At 37.8% G+C, this 23648-nt stretch overlaps 1 protein-coding gene across 2 annotated transcripts in view; it reads left to right on the top strand.

The window, feature by feature from the left end:
- LOC140510153 (uncharacterized) overlaps nucleotides 1-23648 on the top strand; it is a 34181-nt gene that overhangs the window by 5627 nt on the left and 4906 nt on the right. Inside the window, exons 3-6 of one of the 2 annotated variants that reach the window (XM_072618545.1) lie at nucleotides 8349-8477; nucleotides 13168-13296; nucleotides 18922-19050; nucleotides 20209-20337. In XM_072618545.1, coding sequence (XP_072474646.1) covers nucleotides 8349-8477; nucleotides 13168-13296; nucleotides 18922-19050; nucleotides 20209-20337 — 516 coding nt within the window. Of the gene's footprint in view, nucleotides 1-8348; nucleotides 8478-13167; nucleotides 13297-18921; nucleotides 19051-20208; nucleotides 22716-23648 lie in introns of those variants that run through there. The other variant, XM_072618544.1, reaches the window with a different exon arrangement.

Below are 23648 nucleotides of genomic sequence, written 5' to 3'. Positions count from 1 at the left end.
TAGGGTTCAAAGCCCTTCATGATCTGACTCTCCTTGGTCTTAGCTATGTTATTATACTTCATTCCCTCACACACTCTTCATTTCAGTCAAATTAGCACACTAGCTGTACACAGAGGGCAGTGGATAGAGTGCTGAGCCTGGAATCAGGAAAACCTGAGTTCAAATTCAGCCTCAGATACTTGCTAGCTGTGTGACCCTGGGCAAGGCATTTAACTCTATTTGCCTCAGTTTCTTCATCTGTAAAATGAACTGGAGAAGGAAATGGCAAACCCCTCCAGTATCTCTACCAAGAAAACCTCAAATGGGGTCATGATGAGTCAGACACAACTGAAAAACAACTTACCGACAAAGCTGTACATATCCAATCTCTCATTTCGTTACTCTATACTTCCAATACTCCGCTTTCTCCCCTCCCCCTCTTGGAATTTCAGTATCCCCTCTATACTCAGCTCAAGTGACATTTTTATTCCCACTGGGTTTTTCCTGATGCCCCATAGTGATATAGTCTTTCTCACATCTGATAACCAATAGTGCCTTGCATTTTTTTCAGAGAAACAGCCAGGTGTGGTAGCAAGCATGTTTGCTGTTGGTTTTTTGTCTTTGTATGCTGGCAGCTATTGCAGTATCTTATAGTTAATAATAACAATGATGGTGACAGTGATGATGAAGATGATGATGATGATGATGATAAATTAAATGTTGGGGTTTTTTTTTTACTTTAATGGAATGGATTGGAAAATAACTAGCAAACTTATCTGAATTATTCACAACATTTAGGGATGATGTCTCTACCACTGACATATCATGTTAAAGCGACTCTGTAGGAAGTTACTATGGCACAGTAGCTAAATCAAAGAACTTGACTTCTGGTCTGACTCTTCTACAAGCCAGTTATGAGACCTTAGACAAGTCACATCAGGAACTCATTTTCCTTATTTATCAGATGAAAGGGACTAGCCCTCTTGGGCTAACATATGATGGCATTTTGCTTATATTCAAGCAAGCAGGCATGTGACAGGCACTCTGCTGAGGCCAATATACAAATAAGAACCTGTGAAAATCATTCTGAGCCCACAAGTCCTACAAATGGTGTTCTCTCCTCAGCTTCAGCAGTGAAGACTTGCTTACAATAACATCCTATCTTGGTATTTGTACATGCGAGCTAAACTTCTAAGGAAACTATTTTGTGGTCAAGATTGAGAGCTGGAAAGGCCTTCAGTGGTCATTTAATCCAGTCCTCTCATTTTAGAGATGAAGAACCTGAGACCCTTGGAAGTTAAATGAATGTTTCAAGGTCGCATAGGAACTGAAATGTCAAACCAGGATCTGGTCTCTAAATTTTGGTTCCAAATCCAGTGCCCTTCCTACACTAAAGAAGAATCTGTACTTTTTTTAAAAAGGTGAGCTTCCATCTAAATTGGGACCACTTGAGGCCCCTAATTTGCAAGAGAGATTTCTGGTCAAAGTGTTTTGACACTACGTGTTTACTTGGAAATTCCAAACGTCAACCCAAATTGCAATGAAAAAATAAGCAAAGCTTTGAACAATTTCTTTTCCTTTTGAAAGCAACTTTTTTTAGACTCAAAGCTGAACTGAAGGCAAGTCAGAGAAGGTTGTTTGATTAAAAGAAGGGGCCTTGTATTACAAAGTTAAAAAAAAATGTTCGTTGACAGCCAGAATGTTTTAATGAGAAAAATCTGCTCGTGTTGTTTTTCCTGTAGTTTGTCCTGAAAATCACTACAGGAAGAATTGTGCCCTGTTGTGTTTCTGTGGCCCAGGGCAGGTTGACCCAAAGACTGGATGGTGCCAGTGCCCACCTGAGCATGGTGGACCCAGCTATCAGCAAAGGAACAGAATGAGATAGACAAGGTCACCTCATCTGTCTAGGGAATAACAAACATGAAATATAAAGGTAGCTTGGGAGCCAAGGAAAGTAAACACACTCTTCTTACTTAGAATGGTTTCTTCTTGGGAGGAAAAAATATGTTAAAATACCTGATCTTGTGAAGTTGCACTTTAATTTTTAACTGAATTTTTAAAAGTGTTTTTGTTTTAACATCATTTCCGCTTCCTATTATAACCTTCTTCCCTCTTCCAAACAGCAATCCATCATAACAAAGAATAAAAAAGAGAGGAAGAAAACAGCTCATCGAAACCAACCAAACAGTCATTCAATCAACCAATTATTGTTTATTAAGCTCTTACTATGCACCAGGCTCTGTGTAAGCCTGCTGAAGGAGCCTGACTTTAGATAGTGTTCCACATCCAATCTCTTCCAAAAAAATAGGAGAAAATGCCTCCATCGATGTATTCTTTGGAGTCAAGCTTGGTCCTTATAATTTCACAGGATTCGGTTTCAGTTGTTTTGTTATTATTTTTGTTTCCACCTACATTGTATATGTTACTTTCCTGTTTCTACTTCACTTTTCATCAAATTAATCTCTTGATACTTGTCTATAATCCTCACACCTATCCTTTCTTACATCACAATAATATCCCCCTAAATTCATCCACCAAAACCCACAATCTGTGGATGTTTGCTTTGTTCCCAGTCCTTTGCTATTATAAAAACTATTCCTATTAATACTTGGGCATACGAGGAACCTTTCTTTTTATCATTCACCTTCTTTTATATGGTCATGCATAGCATGCAATTCTCTTCTTGAGAACTTTTCATCTTTTTATCATTTCTTCATTGAGGAATGGCATTTGGTCTTCTATGTATTCCTGTTACTTGACTATTTATCTTGAACATCAGTTTTTTATCAGAAATACCTGGTACAAGTATTTTTTCTACTCTTCTTATCCTACTTGTATTATTGGGTTCATGCAAAAACGTTCCAATTCCATGTAATCAGAATCGATTGTGTCATTTGTAAACACCCGACTTTGTACTTCTGTATTTTGTTCTTAAATTATTTTCAGTTACAAATGTATTCTTCTCATTCCTTCTTCTTGCCAAAGAACTATCCCTTGTAACTAAGAATAACAAAAAGGGAGGGGGGAGGAATTCTACAAAATGAAACACTCCATCACCCAAGTCTGACAGTAGAGACAATACTTTGAAGAGCCTATTACAAAAATCATAAATCTTCTCATTTAAGAGGAAATTACCAGATAATAATTTGAATGCTATTTATAAAATTTTAAATGAGTGCATCCATGCTCGGTTCTGTCAATAGAAGCATGTAGATAAGATCAGATACTACCTCCATCAGGGTCAATTTCAAACATTCCAAAAAGCCTTATCCTTTGATTCTTGCCTACAGATTCCACCTTATGAGTGCAATCAATGGATAAGATATATTCATCAGTTTATTTGTTGCCTTGAATGATACAGCAAGGTAACATAAGCAAATTGATCTATGCACTTATTTTCTCCCAATCTCACTACAATACAATAGCATTGACTGTCTTAGAGACATCTCAGAATGGATCCCAAGCAGCACAGTTCAAAACAGAGATCATCATATTTTACCTCAAACACTCACCTTCCTGCCAGTCACTTAGGGTTGCACCCTTGACCCCTTACTCTCTTTCAGCCCACATATCTAAAACATTGACCGACTTTGTCATTTCTACCTTCACACCCCCTCCTCCTCACTTTCGTCCAGGTCAGTACCTCATCATCTATTATAATATCCTTCTATTTGTTTTACCTGCTCTAACTCTCCTCCTACTCCAATACATTATTCACTCAACTACCAATGTGAGTTTTCTAATATGGAGATTTGCCCATGTAACCTGTACCTCGGTAAACTCCAATGGCTTCCTATTACTTTGGATAGACGAAGGGCTGGATATATAGATCTTCGAGTCATCTGCATAGAGATTTTCTTTAAACTCATAGGAGCTAATGTGATTTCCAAATGAGACAGAACCAAGTAAAAGGAGAAGAGGGTCTAGGACAGAGTCTCAAAGATAGTCCAACGTTTTTCTTAAAGAAAGTATTCATGATATACTGGTATAAAGCTTCTGAAGAATCCACAAGCCCTTACCTTTTTCACTCACTGATTCTCAGTGTTTACTAACATTTTTGCCAACTCCACCTTTAATGAATGTGACAACTGATGTTGCCGAGGTTACACTCAACAATATAAGCACAGACTAAATTGGATTATATCTTATCAGGTCAAAGATAGTTAGTTACCAATATGGGAGTCATTTCTGAATGAGCTGTCATCATATGGCCAGATTAACTAGATAGAGCAAGGACCAAAATCAACAACAAATGAGAAGAAGGAATAAAGGTGAGAAGATGGGTATAATTTCAACAACTCCCATCTGACCCATTTCAATGAGTATTGACGCTAAAGAATGGAAAATGGGTAAAATGAAAGAACTTTGATTCTGATGTAATCACTTCTGAGAGAAATTGAATCAACCTTAAATAGTCACTCTGCAAAAGAGGCCAACAGAGCCCCCAAACTGTCTCAGCCAGGAAGCACTTGAACTTGCCAAGCTCAGTCTCATGGCAGCCAAAGTCAACACTACTTTAGAATGTAAACTCATTTGCAAAATGTTACAGAGGAGAATAATATAACATTGAAAATGGTATCATCTCACCAACCATGGAAGAAAAAAATGCATCTGAAGGAAAGCGTGGCTCAAGACCCAAATAAGTCCCTTCATCCCAAGACCATTTTTATGTGAAAATGAAAGGAAAATAATAAACACAAAATGAAAGAGAGATTTCCTAATGTTTCTTTGTTCATGATGGATAATGATTGAATCATTACATTTGGACCCTAACATTTTAGTAATCTATATGTTTTACAAGGAAATGAAACTAGTAACTTCAAAAGACAAAGCCAGAAATAGAGTATAGACCATACCAAGTAAACAGAGAGAGACTCCATACTGGAAATAGTACAATTTTGAAGGTAACTCAGGATTGATTTTCATGATAGCTAAAAACAGATGAGAAGAATCTGGATGATCACCTACTTGTTACTATCACCAAGAAGAGATAATGCAGAAGACTGGCAACTATAAAGTTATTTAATTATTTTTTTCTTATTAGCAGTCTTCTGAGAATGACAATTTAAACATAATCCAATCTAATGTAGCATTTATTAAACACTTTGCTAAGATCAGGGGAGACAAAGTCATTTTTAGTTGTTTTTAAACTGGACCGTTGCTGTCATTGGTACAAGGAACTTCCAGTGAGGAAGTTATCCTTATCCTCAAGCAGGTTACATTATCCTGCATGAAAACAACAGAAACCTATAGTCTGGATTTACGTTTACTAGGTTCAGTTGGAGGTGGGAAGGATTCTCATAAATCATTGTCTTTGATTCACATCTCCACCCAGAGTTTAGACTAGGAACATCAGAATTTGGTTCATCTGGCCCCTACCCATAGACCTCCCCTAGAGACATCATCATACTTCTGCTTTTAGATTTCTACAGATGTGAGCAAAAGGTTCTTAGGTTTCCACTACAAGCACTCAAATTAATAATATATATCAAATTCAAGATTGCCTTTATTGTATCATACTGAACATAAGGGGCTCACAGGAGACCATAAACACTAAAGAACAATTCTCCTTCACTTCATTTTTCCTTCCTCTTAGAGACCCATACCATCCCGCAGACATATAACCCTACCCTTCAGTTGAGACTCTCGAGAAAGAAAATTTGTGCAAGATCTAGAAAAACACCCTATTACCCTCCAGTGAATTACTCTGTTCCCCAAGAACTTAGAATTAGATTACTACCCTGAGATTTGGGACTATTCCAGCATGGAATTTTTACTTAAATTTGCTAAGGTGTCAACCACCCAACTTCCAACTCCCACAAGAACCATAGCAGCAGGAAGAGATGCATGATGGCTCAGTCCCTTGCCACTCCTCTAGCTCTGGACCAACACAATAGCTCTTCTTCTCTCTAAAAGGCTCAGTTCAGGAGTTCTTGATGTTTGGTCGTTGCTCCAAACTGCTACCATTTCTAGAATCCTCTCTTGAAGCTAAACTATTCCCTCATTGGGGGCAGTTAGGTGGTGCTGTGGATGGAGCACCAGTGCAGGAGTCAGGAGGACCTGAGTTCAAATCTTTCTTCAGACACTTGACACTCACTAGCTGTGTGACCTTGGGCAAGTCACTTAACTCCAATTGCCTCATCCTGGGTCATCTCCAGTCATTCTAATGAACATCTGGTCACTGGATGCAGATAGCTCTGGAGGAGAAGTGAGGCTGGTGACCTGCACAGCCCTTCCTCACTCAAAACAAAGTCAAGCGCAAGTCATGTCATTATTTCTCAGATGGCATGGTCTTCTTCATCAACGAAAGATGAGCATACACATCCCCTCTTCAAAAACCCCTCTGAGCAGTCTTGTGTAGGGTAAGGGGTAACATACACACACACACATACACACACATACATGCACACACACACACAGCTTAGTTTTTGTTCTTTGATCTAGTCTACTGATGTCTACTCCCATATACAATACTTATTCCAAAGAAGAAGCCTAGATCATCAGTGGCCATTACAATTAACTGGTGTTAATTAATATATACAAGCAAGTGGTGTTGCTGGGTTGTCAGTGGGTACATTCATAGCTTCCATGAGGTGTTATGTTCCAAACCAAGTGAAAAAGCCCAAAAACGTCTTTGTCAAGTTGCTGAGACCACTCATTCCAATACCATGAAGAGAATTTTTAATCAACACTCCAAGAGTTTGGATTTCAAGTTAGAGAACCTGAGTTAAAATCTTGGGTTTAAAAGTGACTCTATTTATTATCTGCGTGATCATAGGCAAGTAACCCCCCCCCCCCCTCTCTTGGCTTCAGTTTCCTCCTCTGGAAATGAGCCCAAATGGCCTCTGAGGTCCTCCCAGGTCTGAACCTAGGATCCTAGATCCTAGACACCCTTATAGTGATCTTAATAATTTTTACATACTTAACTGCTGCATCCTTGATAAAAATAAATGAAGGGAGCAGGCAGATTTTTATAGGTTTTTCTATAGTAAGCAGTTTCAGAGGGAGAGAGTAGACAGTCTGCCCGTGTGTCTTTTGTGTTTACTGCTATAAAGTCCCACTTGAGTAAACAGGGCAAACTTAAGCTTAAAGGTTTTTCTCAAAGTATCTCCCTTGGACTCATCAAGAAATTAAAATCTCCAGTTCAAACTGTGGTCTATGAATTGTAGGAGAGAAAGGAACAAAATCTAGTTAACTGTGACAATGCAGTATTTTTTCACTTACTCAGATTATAGTTATAAAAAATATGAAGCGCCACTTATCAGACATACTCTAAACTTCATCTATTTGAGATTTCACTGTAGTCTCACAAATAATTGACCTTCTAAGTGTTAGGAAGCAATCATGGCTATAGGACAGAGGGTTAAGTCATATATCTGTTAAATGTACTACCTGCAGACATGATTAGAAAGTTATCTGCCTCCTTGTTCCACTCACCACTAAGAGCTAATACCAGACTTTCAGTCATGCTTCTGCCTGACTAAGGAACCCAATGACCCATGCTCCTAGATCCAGTGATGTGCTGGCACTTGCTTAACAATCAACTCTCTAGAAAAGCCCAATACACTCTAAAGTTTGAGCTGCATTATTAAAATTTTCTCCGTCACTTTCTTAAATCTTGGCAAGCAACAAAACAATAAACCCTAATTTATAGTATTTTTCAATTCTATGTTGTAAATGCTGATACTGAAAATTTAACAATCAGCTCTTGGGAGTCAGATCGACCTGACTCCATCGTACCCCTGCCTAGGTCCTTTTTTTTATTTTTAATCTTTATCATTACTGCCAGAAGCTTTAAAATTACACAGTCAGGACTGGGCATAAGTACAATAGCATCTGTTTAGTGACATGATAGTATAATTTAAAGATCTTTCATTTAGATCTTGTTGCAGGTTTAAATCTTCTCACCAATTCATACTGTATCCATAACCAAGGCAAGTTCATTAACCTCTCCAAGCCTCAATTTCCTCATCTGACGAATGTGAATAATATTATTTTACTACTTTCTTTCCAGGCCTGTTGTGAAAAAAGTACTTTTTTATATAAGATGTCCTAAATAGCTGTTTACAGGTTGTGGCCCGATTAGCTTGTGAGCTATGAGACCAAAGATTATTTTTTTTTTGCATTTCTTTGTATCCCCAGAATGTTGCACAGCGATGGGCACAAATTGCCTGATAAATGCTTGTTGAATGACTTCCTGTTGATATCTCTACCTCAGCACTGATTCTCTCTGCGTAACTTCAGAAAATTCATAAACATTGCCTTATACTATGACACTACATTGTGCAGTTTCTCCATCTAACTCACTGAGTAGTGCTATCTGTGTGATACTTTCCTCTACTGTGTTAATTTTTAAAATATATCTACAGTTTGTCCCCAGGCAAGATATGGGCACAAATGTCAGCTGACCTGTGCATGCAAAAATGGTGGGATTTGTAATCCCACGGATGGAACCTGTACCTGTGGACTTGGCTGGACAGGCAATTACTGTGAGGAAGGTAAGTAGCTGGATCTACTTTAGATCATATGGCCAACAGTCTCTAACAGACAATGTACAAAAATAATGATTTTGATAACAAGAACAGTTGGCCTTTATTACTTTCAAGTTTGCAAATAATTTTAAATACATGATCTCATTTGATCCTCATTAGGTAACATGGTCATGGATTCAAAGTCAGAAAGGATTTTATAGACCATTGAGCCCAGAACCCTCATCTTACGGATGAAAAAAGTGAGACTTAGAAATATCAGATGCCTTGCCCAGGGTCACGTGGCTAGTATGCGTCTGAGGCAGGACTGGGATCCAGGCTTTTCTGACTTCAAGTCCATTGCTTTATCTGCTCTATCCCGCATCTCTTCACAACATTCCTGCGAAGTAGATATTATTATATCCATTTAAAAGAGTAAGAAATGGAGACTGAGAAATGACTTGTTCAAATTTGTTCCGACTGCCCTTTCCCCTACTCAGTCCAATACTCTGTCTACCATATAATGTATAATTAGAATAAAAATATGGCATCAGGAAGCTGAAAGTCATCGTAATCTGTTCAACAGAGTACATCATTAGAAATTTATCTGTCCTTAACTCAAATAAGAGGTTTGTCACTGAATCATATGAGCAGAGCCAAGAGAATGTTGTATATGATAACAGCAATATTGTTTTAAGAACAACTTCAGTGACTAAGTCATTTTGACTTTTATAAATACTTAAATGAACTACAAGGGAACTATGGAGGAAGATGGTTTTACACATACATACACACATATATACAAACATACATACACACACACATATATACAGACAGACATATACAGATACATGCAAACACAAACATATGTAGAGATACACACACATATATATGTATATATATATTTGTGACTAATGGTAACCATCTCTAGGGTGAGGGGGGAGAAATAAGGGAAGAAAAGGTTACCTGATAACTTTATCATATATTTAAAGGGAATAGAAAGTTGTACATGCTAGATTTGCAGTTTTATGGGTTATCATCTTTTTTATTCTACTATATTTTGAAAATGCTTGTATTATTTCTTAAGTTCTGAATAAAATAAATACAATTTTTTCAAAATGAATCATGACTTTGAATGTTCAACTTGGATTAAAAGTTGGATTAACACTTCAATCATGCCACTTTCATGACATTATAGGATACTAGATTTGAAGCTGTGAGGGTTCTTAGAGGCTAATTTGTCTAAGACTCATTTCACAGATGAGAAAATGAAGGTCTAGAAAAGTCTAGAAGTGTCTCACCCCCAGTCTCCAGGTAACAAGAGACAGAGGTAGGTTTGATTCTACATCCTTTAACTCCAAATCTCGAATTTTGTGTTATCCCTCACACTTGGTTGTCTCTTCCCTCTCTGTTTCTCTCTACATCATTCCAATAAGTATACACAACTACCCCTAACCTCAGAGTTATTGTTAATAAACTTGTAGAAACTGGAGTGGAGTCAGATTTGGGTTCAAGTCCAAGCTCTCCTGTTCATCATATGTCTATGAGCAAATCACCTAATCTGGTCTCAACTTCATGAGCTGTCAAAGAAGAGGGCTAGACCAAATCATTCATTCCATGTTTGATATTCTCTTTTTCATGGTACTTCTTTTAAGCTCCGTCTTTACCCCTTCCTGGGCAGCAGAGTTGTGATTGTTGACTGGTTTCTGGGTGGATAGATGGAGCAAGGGGCTCTCTTGTTATGTTTGTAGGTTGATGTGAGGTCATCCCCAGAGACTGTACAAATGAACCTGGGAAAATGGTAACAAATAACAAGAAAACATATATTTGTCATTGATAAAAGTAGAACTTTCTCCAATGGACCACCTCAGAACCCAGTGGCCTGATAAGGAAAGAGAAATGATGCCTGAGATCATTGGGAGAACAATGATACATAGAAAAGATGACTATGGTCAAAGCACAATATTAGAATGTAGCTAACAATCCAAAACCTATTTGCATAAAACTCTCCTCATTGATAGAGATTGGTTACTACATGTTCTGCCCTCAGATTACAAAAACATTGAAAGATCAGTTTTCCAGATGTCTCAAGGAAATGAAATATTAAACTAGAAAAAAATACTGAGAAAAGAAAATTTGCTTGAGATGACATCAGCAATTATTAACTCATATGTTTCCTTTCCCTTTTTTTGATATTTATAAAATTTTTATGAAAATGGTATGCATATTTATCAAGGGAATATTTGAATGAAATGTGAGAACAGGTAGATAATTTTCTAGAGTAGGTGAGATTTTTATAGTGTCATAGTTGGCTAAAAGATACAGAGAATACAAGATCCTGCTGTATTATTTGTCAAGTATAGGAAAGGAAATTGACTGAATAAAGTAAATTGTAGTCCTGATGATTCTCCTTCAAAAAGGACTTTCCCATACACATATTATGATTATAAAAGATTCCTTGATTACTTACCTTCAGAGGTAACCTCAATTAATGACTTTCATGCCTTTACACTATCAGAGTCAAGGAAAGTATAAAACATGGAAACATATAATCATCAATATTGTTCACTTCTATCATGGAAGAAATCCAGGAAAATTCTAAATGGAAGAGGCAGGAGGAGAGGTTACTATACATGATGATGTCCTAAAATGTTCCACTTTTGTAGATGGCATTTTGTGTATACATATACACATATGATTTCATATATGTGATTTCTATTACATAGACTTGGTACAGAGTCATGCTATATACATAGGTCGTACACAATCGTTTGTGTTTTGTCTTCCCCATTAGATTGTAAGTTTCTTGAGTGAAGGGAATAATTTTGGCACTTTTTTACATCGCTAACACTTAGTACAAAGCACAAAGTGGGAGCTTAGTTACCACGATAAAGCCTAAATGAGATTCATGACAGCACAAAAGAAATGGATGTATATCAAAACATAGAGAAAAATAATGATTTACAATCCCTGTTGCCTTGATTATGGCGTGAGGTTAGATACATTACTCTATATATTTTGGATAATTAAAACAATTGGCTACGAGCTGAGACCAAAATTTAGTAAAATCATCTGAGAAGTTTCAAAAGGTTCAAGTCACTCCCTGACAACAACAAAAAAAAAATCTTTTAAATATTCCTATCGTACCAGGAATGCTGTCTAATTGTGAACCAAGGAACACTGTAATCATCAAACATTTCCAATTGGGGTGACCCAAGAGGGAATGGAGAGATATCAGGAAGACATGAGGCAGCTGTAGCTTGTCCAGTAGTGACCTACATGCAAGAACTGGATATATAACCAGGAAATGTAAGTTCAGAATGGGGTATAGGTGAATCACATAGCCAAATCAAGAGGTACGAGGACAACTCAAGTGCTGTCTTCTTACTCATAAATCTCACAAGATCTGGACCAGTAATTCTTTTCTTTGTTATTTTATTTTTAACTTATGAAACAAAACAATCATTTCCATAACATAGTAGAATAATAAAAGATGCTTGCTCATGAAACTGAAATTTTATTATGCACAATTTTTAAAATATATAATTATGTAAATTTCTTTTTTCCCTTTTATTTCTTCCCTCTCCCCTGCTCTAGAGATGGCTTCCATTAGACACAAATGTGTGTGTACACATATATGCATATACACACATATATGTACTATATAAAAATACATATATGTACATGCACATGTGGATATATGCACATATTTATGTAAAATCATTCTGTGCACAGTTCTATTTTCAGTTCTTTCTCTGGATGCAGATAGCGTTTTCCTTCATATATCCTTTGCAGTTAATTTAGGTGTTTATAATAGTAAAAATGACTTAGTTGTTCAAAGTTATTCTTAAAACAATATTGCTGTTAAACTGTATACAACATTCTCTTGTTCTGCTCATTATTTCAAGCAAGTCTTTCCATATTTTTTTAAAGTCATTGAGTCATGATTTCTTATAGCACAGTAGTATTCTATCATGCTCATACCATAACTTGTTCAGCCATTACTGGACCTGGAATTCTTAACCTTTTTGCTTTTTTGTTTTGTTTTGTTATGGACCTCTTTGGCAATTTGGTGAAGCTTATGGACCCCTTCTCAGAAAAAATGCCTGTGCCTACATTGATTACCAAAGAAAAAGCTGAATTTCAATTTAGAGATTAATTAAAATAAAGATGTAATATTTTTCCCATCCCAGTTCTCAGGTCCTCCTGAAGCCTATCTATGGATCCCTTGTTAAGAACTGTTGAGGGATCAAGGCTTTATAAAGGTAGATCATGTATGCAGAATGTAGGAAAATGCATGGACAAAAATTAGATATAATGAGAAGATATGACTAGATTTTTACCTGCTCCATTGGAAAGAGTACCTACCTCAATGAAAGTAAACATGCTTGATGTAAAGAAAAACTAAGGAATAATTAAAATGGTCTAAAAGTAGACTTGTCAGGTATGTTATAGAAGGGAATTCTTCAGGATTGGGTTTGACTGGGTGGATTCTCAGTTCCCTTCCAACATTGGGATTATGTGACACAGAATCACCCACATTCATGTTTTTGTTTTCTCTAGCATATAATCTTCAAGCTATTTGTCTAATGGAAGTTTCAGCTTTTGGCATTCTTTCAAATGTCACTTCTAAAAGGTCTTCATCCTGAAGTAACCCAAGGAGTTAACACATTTTTAATTAAATAAAAAGTAATAATTTCTGATGTCTTCTCTTTTACAGCATGCCTTCCTGGTACATATGGTCCAAGCTGCCATTTAAAGTGCTCTTGTGAGAACAACGGAACTTGCAATAGGTTTACTGGCCTCTGTCAGTGTCCAGAGGGTTATTATGGGCACAGCTGTGAACACTGTAAGTAGAGACTACAGACGTGCTTATTGGTGGCATTTAGAAGTACAAGCAAAGAGGGAAAGCATAAGTATAAATATGGTCCAGAATATAATCAGTCTAATTCATCATTTTTAGCATAGCTGTCTAGAAGCCAGCCCACGGTCCTACGTTATTTTGAGATGTATTAATTGTAGAGTTCTCCACCCCCCTGTCTCTCTGGCTACTCTGAAGTCATGCACATACGTGGTACAGGTTCCATTATGTTTCATTCATTGCATCAATACAGTAATGCCATCAATAATTTTCCCAAACTATTCAATATTTTCTTCTTTTAGACACATCTTTGAAAATTGACTTCTCAGTGCTTTCAATAAAGTATGTCCAACACATATTTCTTCTATGTCTGTGAGGTCTGGCACAACTAATCTTCCCAACCTAATTTTGCTAAGGACCATTTCTATTTCCTCTTTATCTCATCGGGTGCTGGAGTGTTAGAATTTGAATATGATAGTTCCATTGTGATCTATAGTGAGAGAAGATTGATATAGAATTGACCCAGGAAGGAAGTCATGTTGACAGACTCTTTTTTATGTTATTTTTTTATGTTATTGTCTGGCGCTAGGGAGTGTGATAGTAGATAGAGCCCCAGAGCTGGAGACAAAAGGACTTATGTTCATGAGTTCAAATCTGGCTGCAAATACTTACTAACCAGTAAACCCAAAGGGAAAAAAAAAGGCAACTTTGCCTCTTTTTCGTTTTTGGCCAAGACAACCCCAAATGGAAGCATGAAAAAGACATGACTGAACAACAACAATGTTTATGTTATTCTCCTTTTTTCTGGAAGCATGTTTTGTTGCTAATTTGGATAGGGAAGAAATATTAAATAATTTACTCTGGGAGAAATACAATCTGGTGGACATCATAACCTGGACCTCAATCTAATTTTATTTTATATCATTTATATGTGTGTGTGTATACACACATACATGATACATATAATAATGTTATATACATATAAATGCTTGCTATGTACAAAGCATTGTGCTGCCTACTTGGGAGTATAGAGATTAAAACAAATTAGCCCCAGTCTTCAAATGACTTTAATTGTCTTAGGCCATGGACAGGAAGGGGCAGGGAGACACAGCCACAACACATACAAAGATAAGTGAATGTAAAGTAAACTGTGGAGAGATAAAACACCTACAATTGGTGGAGAAAGATGACTAACATTGATACGATGCTAAAGCACTTTGAATATATTATTCCATTTGATCCTCATAGTAACCATATGAGATAGGTTCTATTATTTTCCCTGTTTTACCTATGAGGGAACTGAGGCAACTTGTCCAGAATCACACAGCCATTATAGAACGTTGGATTTGAACCCAAACTTCTTCCCTCCAAAGCAAGAGCTCTACTCTCTATATACTGTTTCCTGCCCAGAGATGGCTCTGCAGGAGAGACGACCCTTGAGATGAACTTAGAAGCAAAATAAAGATTCCGAGAAGTGACACTGAGAAGAGTCAGTCCATTCTCCTGAAAGGGATGAATGGCGGTTAGACACTTGAGCTGTTGTTTGTGGCCAGTGGGTTTCCACTAAACTTAATTCCTATTATTTTACCTACTCTTTGGGAGCCTTCAGCAGTTCAGGGCTGTTGAAGACAACTGCCTAAAGCAGAAAGATGTTTGAACAAGCTGGCAAAAAAATTGGTCCCTAGATTTAGAGATGAGGTTATAGGAGAACCAAGTACTGAAGTAACTGTAATTTACTGATTCATATCCAGTACACAATATGCAGCATAATCAAGTTAAATAGGTTGATAGAAACCTAAGTAGCCCCATGTCCCAGCCAAGTTTCTTTTCTGAGTCAGAGGAAACATGGTTCTCCAAAGCATTTATGGTTTCCACCCTACCCATTATGATGAATTATGTCAATATAGTCATGTAAAGACATGGGTTCTCAGTCAGCAGGATGAAAGACAGAGCTCCCTTCTAACTGTAATTGTCTTTATTGAAACAAGTCTGTCAGGCCTTACCACCACTTCCAAGTTCAGTCACAGTGCATATTGAAGTGGTCTAGCCCGCTAGAACTTAGTCAACAAGCATTTTATTAAGCTCTTATCATGTGGCAGGCACTGTCTAGGCACACTGGGGATACAAAGAAAGGGAAAAACAACAGTTCTTTCTCCCAAGGATCCCGTGTTAGAATGAGGAGGCAATGTACAAATGATAATGGACATACAAGTTCTATACGGAGGAGATGGGAGGCAATCTCAGAGGGAAAATACTACTTTCGCTATACCAATAAAAACTTGCCTCTACTTACCTTCATGTTATTTTCACTCCTGGGACCTCAGACACTCTTGTAAGTCTGGTTCCTTTTCTTCAGAAGTTAAAGGGCATGTCAGAGATGTGATTTGAATAAGGTCCTCCCAACTGGGGGCAGCTCACCATATCATAAGTCCTTTTACTTATTTTGTACACATTCCTACTCTCTTATCTCTATAGAGGATAAGAAGTATGGCAGAGTACATAGACAGCCCTAAGGCAAGGATGTCCTGGTTCAAGTCCACTTCTGACACACACAAGCTCCATGACCATGGTTAAGTTCCCAGGGCCCTGGGTAGCCCCCTATGGCTACAAACTGTAAAATAGGGGCCAACCTGCATTTTTATACATAGTTTCCCTACCTGAGATATGTCTGTATCAATGAAATCACCATTTTAGTTTCCATACCTCTTAGTGTACATTTTCCCCCAGGAGAGTATAAACTCCCTGAGGACAGGAACAGTTTCATTTCTATCTCTGTTTTGTCAGAGTCTGGCTCAGTAAAGACTTCATGAATAAATGAATTCAAGGTCCTTCTCACACTCTGATTTCTGATTACATCCCCAGGGGGAAGCCAAAAGACATTATTTCTACTTTTTGTCACTATTTCCAATCAGTTTCAGGTGAGGATGATCCAGGGCATTGTGCAGAGCTCTTAACATAATGCCATCACAGAGCTCCCACTGTAGAGGGGGTCGTGGATAGTTTTAATATGAAATAACACCTGGGAAGTGCTTTGCAAGCCTTAAAATGCCACATAAGTACTAGCTGTTATTATGGCATGTGAGTCTATATGAGCACTTTATAACCATAGATGTAAAAGCTAGCTTGTACCCAGCTCCTCTTCCTGATCTGTCCAACAGGTTGACAACCGAGCTAAAAAGGCAAGCCTCCTTTCTTACGAAAACCTTACAACAGATAGTGAAACTCAGTGAGAGGCATTGAGGTGCTGCCCATGGAGGGAAAGCGACAGCGTCAGGACACCATTGGTCCAAGACCAGCCTCTGGCATATACCAGCTGGGTGACCAAGGGCGAATCACTTACCTATACCTATAAGTAAATAAAGAATTGCTTGTCTTCCTCCCCCCTTCACCCCCAACTCCCGTGAAGGACTTCTACAGGCCAAACATTCCACAGGGTCAAGCACGATAATAGCAGCAAAGTGTGAATCAAAAAAAGGATGACCTTTATTGCACAAAGAATAAAGAACAAGCACTGTAGAGATGAAAGGAATAAGGAAGAAAGAATGTTTTAAGGTGGGAATGCTTTAAGAATTAGGAGTCGGGGTGTCTGGGTTTACATACAGAAACCATTGAAATTCACTAGAGTACTTCAGTTTCCTATGAGAGGGTTGGACTAGAGACCCCTTTGTATCCTCTTACCTTGTAAATGGGTGGTTTTACTATCCTAGGAAAGAACAAAAAGTAAGGCAAGAAAAGGGGGAAAAGATACAATTTTAAAAATGATAGTGATGATAGAAATTACATTCACTGCCTCATTATTTTCTATTTATTTTTAAGTTATGGAATAAAACAAGCATTTCTATAATATTATATAATAAAAGAGATGATTGCACACGAAACCTCAAATCTGTTATGTTCAACTTGTTTCTACAACTTTTTTTTTCAATTTCTGGAGCTGAAAGGCATTTGATAAATTTTTAGCTGAATAACAGATGCTAAATTTGGGATCTAGGTATCCTGGGTCAGTTGTTTTTATCAGATAAAATGTTTGAGAATAACAGGGAATGTGTAAATCCATTAACATCTCAGAATTGTGATTTAAGAATCGGAAACAATCTGAGATAATTTAATCTAAGTCATACTTTTTACAGATAAGGAAACAGTACCCAAAGCTGGAATTCAAACCCAAGTCCTCTGTCTCCACGTCCAGGCATCTTTCATCTATAACACATGCTCTGTGAACTAATCTAGTCACTTGAGGAAGATCAAATTACACGTTTTCAGTGGGTAAAGGCAGGATAAGCTGGGGCTTGAATACCAAGCAGAAACAGCTGGTCTTTAACCTGTCGACATTGGAAAACCATTCAAAGTTTCTGAGTAGAGAAGTGGGGCAATCAAAATTGTATTTCAGAAGGATGAATCCAGAGTTAGTGTTTAGGACAGATTTAGAAGGAATGACTCAATCAGTCTTTCAACAAACATTTATTAAATATCTACTATGTGCCGGATACCGTCACATAGTAAATATAATGAATGAAATAATCCCTACTTGTGAGGAGATTACATTATAATGGAGGAGATAAAAAGTATGTATATGTATATACATATATGTATATGTGTGTATATGTTTGTAGATGGAATACAAAATTTAAAAATACTAACATATACAAATAGTGGAAGGGCAGGTAGTTTCAGAGGAAGGGCAGGTTCATATGACCATTTGAGGGAATCAAGAAAGACTTCATCCAGAAGATAATATTTGGGTTGTATCTTAAAGGAAGAGGGATATTCTGTGAGGCAAAGGTAAAAAGGGACTGCATTCCAGGCACGGGGGATGGTCAATGCAAAGACATGGAAATGAGAGATGGAGTGTGGTGAGCAAAGAACAGAGAGAAGACCAGTTTGGCTATATCACAAAATGCCAGCGGAGAAGTAACGTCCAATGAGGTTGGAAAGATCGATCAGGGGCAGGACAAAAAGGACATTCAGAGTTAAACACAGTAACTTGGTGATGCTGTGGCTAGCACCGGATGTGAAATCAGGGACACCTGGGTTCAACTCCTGTCTCCAACACTTACCAGCTCCCCGACTCCAGGAAATTCACTTCACCCTTCCCGGCTTCCATTGCTTCATCTGTAAAAGAGGGATACTAATAGCACCTGCCTCCCAGTCTTGTGATGAGAGTCAAATGGGATAAATATTCGTAAAACACTTTGTAAATCTTGATGTGCTTTTTAAAGTGCTGTTTTTATTATTGCTGAAAAAGGATATAAATTCTCTTTGTCCTTCCCAGTTTAATTACTGGGACTAATGCATACATATTTACTAAAAAAAAAAAAAAAAAGAAAGAAAGAAAGAAGAAAAACACTAAATTATTTTCATCTGACTTAAAGATTTCTTCATTTTCATTCACTGGCTTAGTTTACTAAGATCAAATGAGATATTATTTGTAAAGCACGTAGCATACAGTAAGAGCCGAATAAATGCATGTTCCTCCTTTCTCTGCCTCTTCACTAGACTGATTTGCCTTTCTGTACTTGATCCCAGGACACAACAAACTTAGAATGGATTACTTCACTTTATTTTTCCTCTTTAAAAAAGCCAAAATCACATCTTGCGCTTTCCATTCTACAGTGTGTCCCTTTGGATTTTATGGCTTGGACTGTGCTCTCCCTTGCGATTGCAGAAATGGAGCCAGGTGTGATGTTGAGAATGGCACGTGCATCTGTCCCCCAGGTTACCATGGCAGCCAGTGTGAAAAAGGTAGAACCCAAGTGTGTTTGAGTATTTACCAACTAATCAATCAGTCAAGAAACATTTATTAAGCACTCACCATACACCAAGCACTGTGTTAGACGCGGAGAATGCTATCCCTGACCTCAGTACATTCTATTGGGGGGAGAAATGTGCCTATGTAAATATTTATTTAATATATAATACATTACATATATTTAATATTAATATAATATAAACATACAATATGTTTAATATTATATTTACATGTAATTAATATTAATTCTATTTATATATTTAATAATATATAATAAAAATATAAATAGTAAATATATTTAATATATGTATTTGAAATTAATAAAATAAATAAATTTAAAATAAAAACAAGGCAGTTACGCATGGAATAATTAGGAAAGAAGGACACTAGTAGCTGAAAGATAAGGAAAAGTTAATGTAGAAGGTGGTACTTAAACTATACCTAACAGAAGAAACTGATTCTACGATGGGGAAGTAAGGTAGGGAGAGGTACATTCCAGGCCTAGGAGATGGCCCATAAACAAAATATATTTATTTATATATGAACATTCTGTTTACTTATGAAATCTCTTCATCTAAGAATGACAAAAATTAAGGAACAAATATACATATAACGGTTTTGTATGTACATGTACAAACACATATGAGCATATGTACATACATGCATATATACATGTACCTACTATGTATCTATGATTTGGAATCATGACCTTGGTTCAGTCTCATCCCTTCTTTGAATCCAGTGTGATTTAATGTATAGAGGCTCTGGGTACAGAACTGGGTGATCACTAACTATGTGTCTCTGGGAAAGCAATTTAATCTCAGTGCCCCAAGCAACTCTTTAATTCGTAAAAATGGAGGGGCTGCTAGGGGGTGCTGCAGCTGATCAAGCAACTGGCCCTTGATTCAAGAGGACCCGAGTTCAAGTCCTTCCTCAGACACTTCCTAGTAGTATGACTGTGGGCAAGTAACTTAACTCTGCCTCCCCCCAAAATAATAATAATAACAAAGACATTTCAACTCTGTATTGGTAAAAGTAATTCCCATACCAGGAGGTCCTCATATGATGAAATCACGAGTCTAAAACAAAAAAGAAAAAGTGTTCAGAAATACTCTTACATGAAAAACCTTCTCTTTCTCTGTCATTGGTAGGGTGCCTATCAGGAACATTCGGAGACAGGTGCCAACAGCTTTGTGACTGTGAAGGAGCAGGACCCTGCCATCCTGTCACTGGGAAATGCCTTTGTTCCCCTGGAAGAACAGGAGACAGATGTGATGTTGGTATGGTTAAGAAGCACTTTTTGTGCGGTTCTGTTCACACAAGGGAGGTATTGGGCCCTCTTACAAGGAGGAAAAATGGGCAGTTTCCAGATGTTTTCATGACAGAATCCCTTATTCAGACCAATATCACAGTGGTTAAAGTGCCTCAAATATCTCCAAATCTTGGTTTATTGAATTGTGTGGTCCTTCCAGAAGCCCTTTTATAGGTACCCCAAAACAGGACCTGGAAAATTTGACAATATGTTGTCATCACAGGGGGATGGTGAGCCTTTCTTACAGACCTTCAAATGTCATAGAATAATGAGCCATTATTGTTCTCATTGTCTTTGGGATAGGGTAACCAGAAGTGACAGGGACAGGCTCCCTTCACTGACTAGATAAATAACCTACTTCTAACTATTAGATGGGAGCAGTGTAGTGCCATCGAAGGACACAGAGGTTCAAATTTCTGCTTTGTCACATATCTCCTGTGCAACCTTAAACAAATCATTTCAGCTTTGGGGGCTTCAGTTTCCTCATATAAAAAATGAGCATTTGGAATAGAAAGCCTTTAAAGCCTTTTCTAGATCTAAACCTATGGATGATCCAAAGAGACCACCTGAAGAAAGATATTTTTCCTATAGAATGTAAACTTCCTTTTGGCCTATATGCCCAGAGCCTAGAATAGTGCTCAGCTCATAATATTAGGTCCCTAATAAATGCTTGTGGATTGATTAATAAAGTATTGGGTCCCTTCCATTGACCCCAGCTTCCAGATGCTCTTTCGAATTTGTAGGATTCTAGATCTTTTCTTTCCTCATATTTTCTCCTTTCCATGTAGTATGAAGATACATTAATGAAAAGAAACAGCCACAGTACTAAAGACTAACACATCTGTATGACCTTATCTGGATACCTGAGATGTAGCATGGATACAGAGTCAACCTCAGAGCAGAAAAGAACTTTTCTGGGGCAATATGACCCTAACCTCTCAAAAGCCCCAGAAGAGTGTCTGACTCCATCTCCACTGAGTATTGGGAGTCCCCTATAAAAATGAAATCACAGATCCAGTACCATCTGATCTCATCTTGATATCATAAAGATCAAGTAAATAGGTTGATAAGTTATAGAATCAGAAATCTAGAGTAAAAAGGAACTTCAGAGAATATGCAGTCCAACTCCCTCATATTACAGATGAGGAATTTAAGGATGAGGGAGATTAAGTGACGACTGCTAGTAAGTGTCCAAGGAGAGACTTGAACCCAGATCAATGGGTCACCATCGACTATTAGACATTCTGGGGGTTCTAGACCAGAGGAGTGAAAGAGGCTTACTATATCTAAACTTGGTCTTAACCATGCACAGAAATCAACAGAGATTCAGCTTACAAGAGAATTGGCCTGCTAGCCAACTCACTATCTCCCTACAAGAATGATCAGAAAGAAGGTCAGTGATACTGGCTGCCCTTTTATTCATCCAGAATGAGTAGTCCCCTCTGGCTCCCATACTCATCAATGTTAACTTTTCTTCATTGCATTCTTATTAGGACACTGAGAGAGTTTTTTCTCTCAGCTGCCCACGGAGTAGGGTTAAGTTCAGAGTCTGTCCAGTCTGAAAGAAGAGAATGCTTGAACTTTATCATATCTTCCAGGTTCTAAACATAATCAGATTATCAAAGTTTTTCTTCATGATATGCAAGTCCGACATGAATCCAGTGTGAATACCTACTTATAGTGATGGTTTGCCAAAAGTATAATGGGCTGCCCCAGGACGAAGTGAGTTCCCTTTCATCAGAGGCCTTCAAGAAAAATTTAGATATTGTTAGACTTATTATAAATCAGTTTCTTCTGGGGGTATCCATTGCTCTATATGGGCCTCCAAATCCCTTCCCTAACTCTAAAATTCGGTGATTCAATGAAATAATTATTCCAAGTCAAAGGCATTACAAATCATGAGACGTACTCAAGTGCCAGACTGGGGAAAAGGAATGGCTTTCTCTTGTCCAATCCTATAGCTTTGAAATAGGCACTAGAAAACAGAGATGTGTGCTTCAGTGGAAAGTCAGTCCCCTCCAGCCTCCCTCCCAAGTTGGACTTCCTAACTCCGTGGCCCCTCTAAGTTTGCAAACAAAAGTTCCTGAATGTCCAGACCTCAGAAGCAAAGTGTCCGGTGCTGTTGGATAACAAGAGAGCCCCTTGCCTTGTCATGAGCTCACTGAGGGCACCCTGGTCCACACAGACTTGTTACTAGGCCTGTTTTATTTGCATTTTTATTTTCAATTAGGCTCAGTTCATCTGTGATATTAACTGTGAGCAGCTGTGACTATGCAGAAGCTATAAAGATAAAAGACCTAATTTTAATTTGAATCCTGGTAAAGGATCCATTAAATGACCATAATGTTAATTCAAAAAAGAATATAATGAGTTTTTATTGGACTATTTTCCCCTACTTGGTAAATGAACATTTGCCGGCTTTCAAACAGATGTCTTAAATACATGTTGTTATTAACATGAAAATGTGGTATTCCAGAAATTAAAATCAGGCTCTGAATTGTAGAGGAGAGATCTTGCCTTGTAACATTAAAAAGAAAAAAATGAGAAAGTCTAAGGCCCCAGATCTAGCTAAAGAATTTCCCTCTTCCTTCCTCCCTCCCCTTTCCTCCTTTTTTCTCTCTCCTCCACAGCAGGGGTGGGTGTGTTGGCTTGAATTTGAAATGACACAGAAAATATTTGGTATTTATTCAATGGCTGATGTGGTTTAAAGAAAAGACTCCTGCCATTGACCAAAGTTTCAGAGCAGCCTTTATAGCGCCTACGGCCCTCCTTACTCCCCAAGCTTATTTCTTCAATTGGGAAAGGCTTAATGTGACTGCCTGATGACTTTGGAAACAATAATGCCAGGGACCCATTAGGGACTCTCTGGACAACTGACGTTGCACAAAAGGACCACTCCACAGATGTTTCTTGAATCTAGTAGAGTGTGATAGACAGAGCCCTTGATTTTAAGTCCAAGGACTTGGGATCAAATGCTACTTTCTTCACTTTCCATGTAAGCTTCTCTTTGTTATTTCTCTTCTTCTGGCCTCAGTTTCTTCATCTGTAAAAATGAAAGGGTTGGACTAGATGACCATTTCTAGATCCATGACAGTGGTATCATCTGTCCCATCTTCAAATCTATGCACCCATGACCCTATGCTTTCCTAGGATCCTGCTTACATGATATTTCTTAATGTAACTACCATGTTTATGGGACCAGGAAGGAGAACACCCAGTCCAACAAGCATTTACTCCATACCAGATGCTGAAGTGCCTCCCAGGGTCACAAAGACAGAA

This window comes from Notamacropus eugenii, chromosome 6 (assembly GCF_028372415.1).
Source record: "Notamacropus eugenii isolate mMacEug1 chromosome 6, mMacEug1.pri_v2, whole genome shotgun sequence".
Taxonomy (NCBI): domain Eukaryota; kingdom Metazoa; phylum Chordata; class Mammalia; order Diprotodontia; family Macropodidae; genus Notamacropus; species Notamacropus eugenii.
This window is presented reverse-complemented; position numbering and strand designations above follow the sequence as displayed.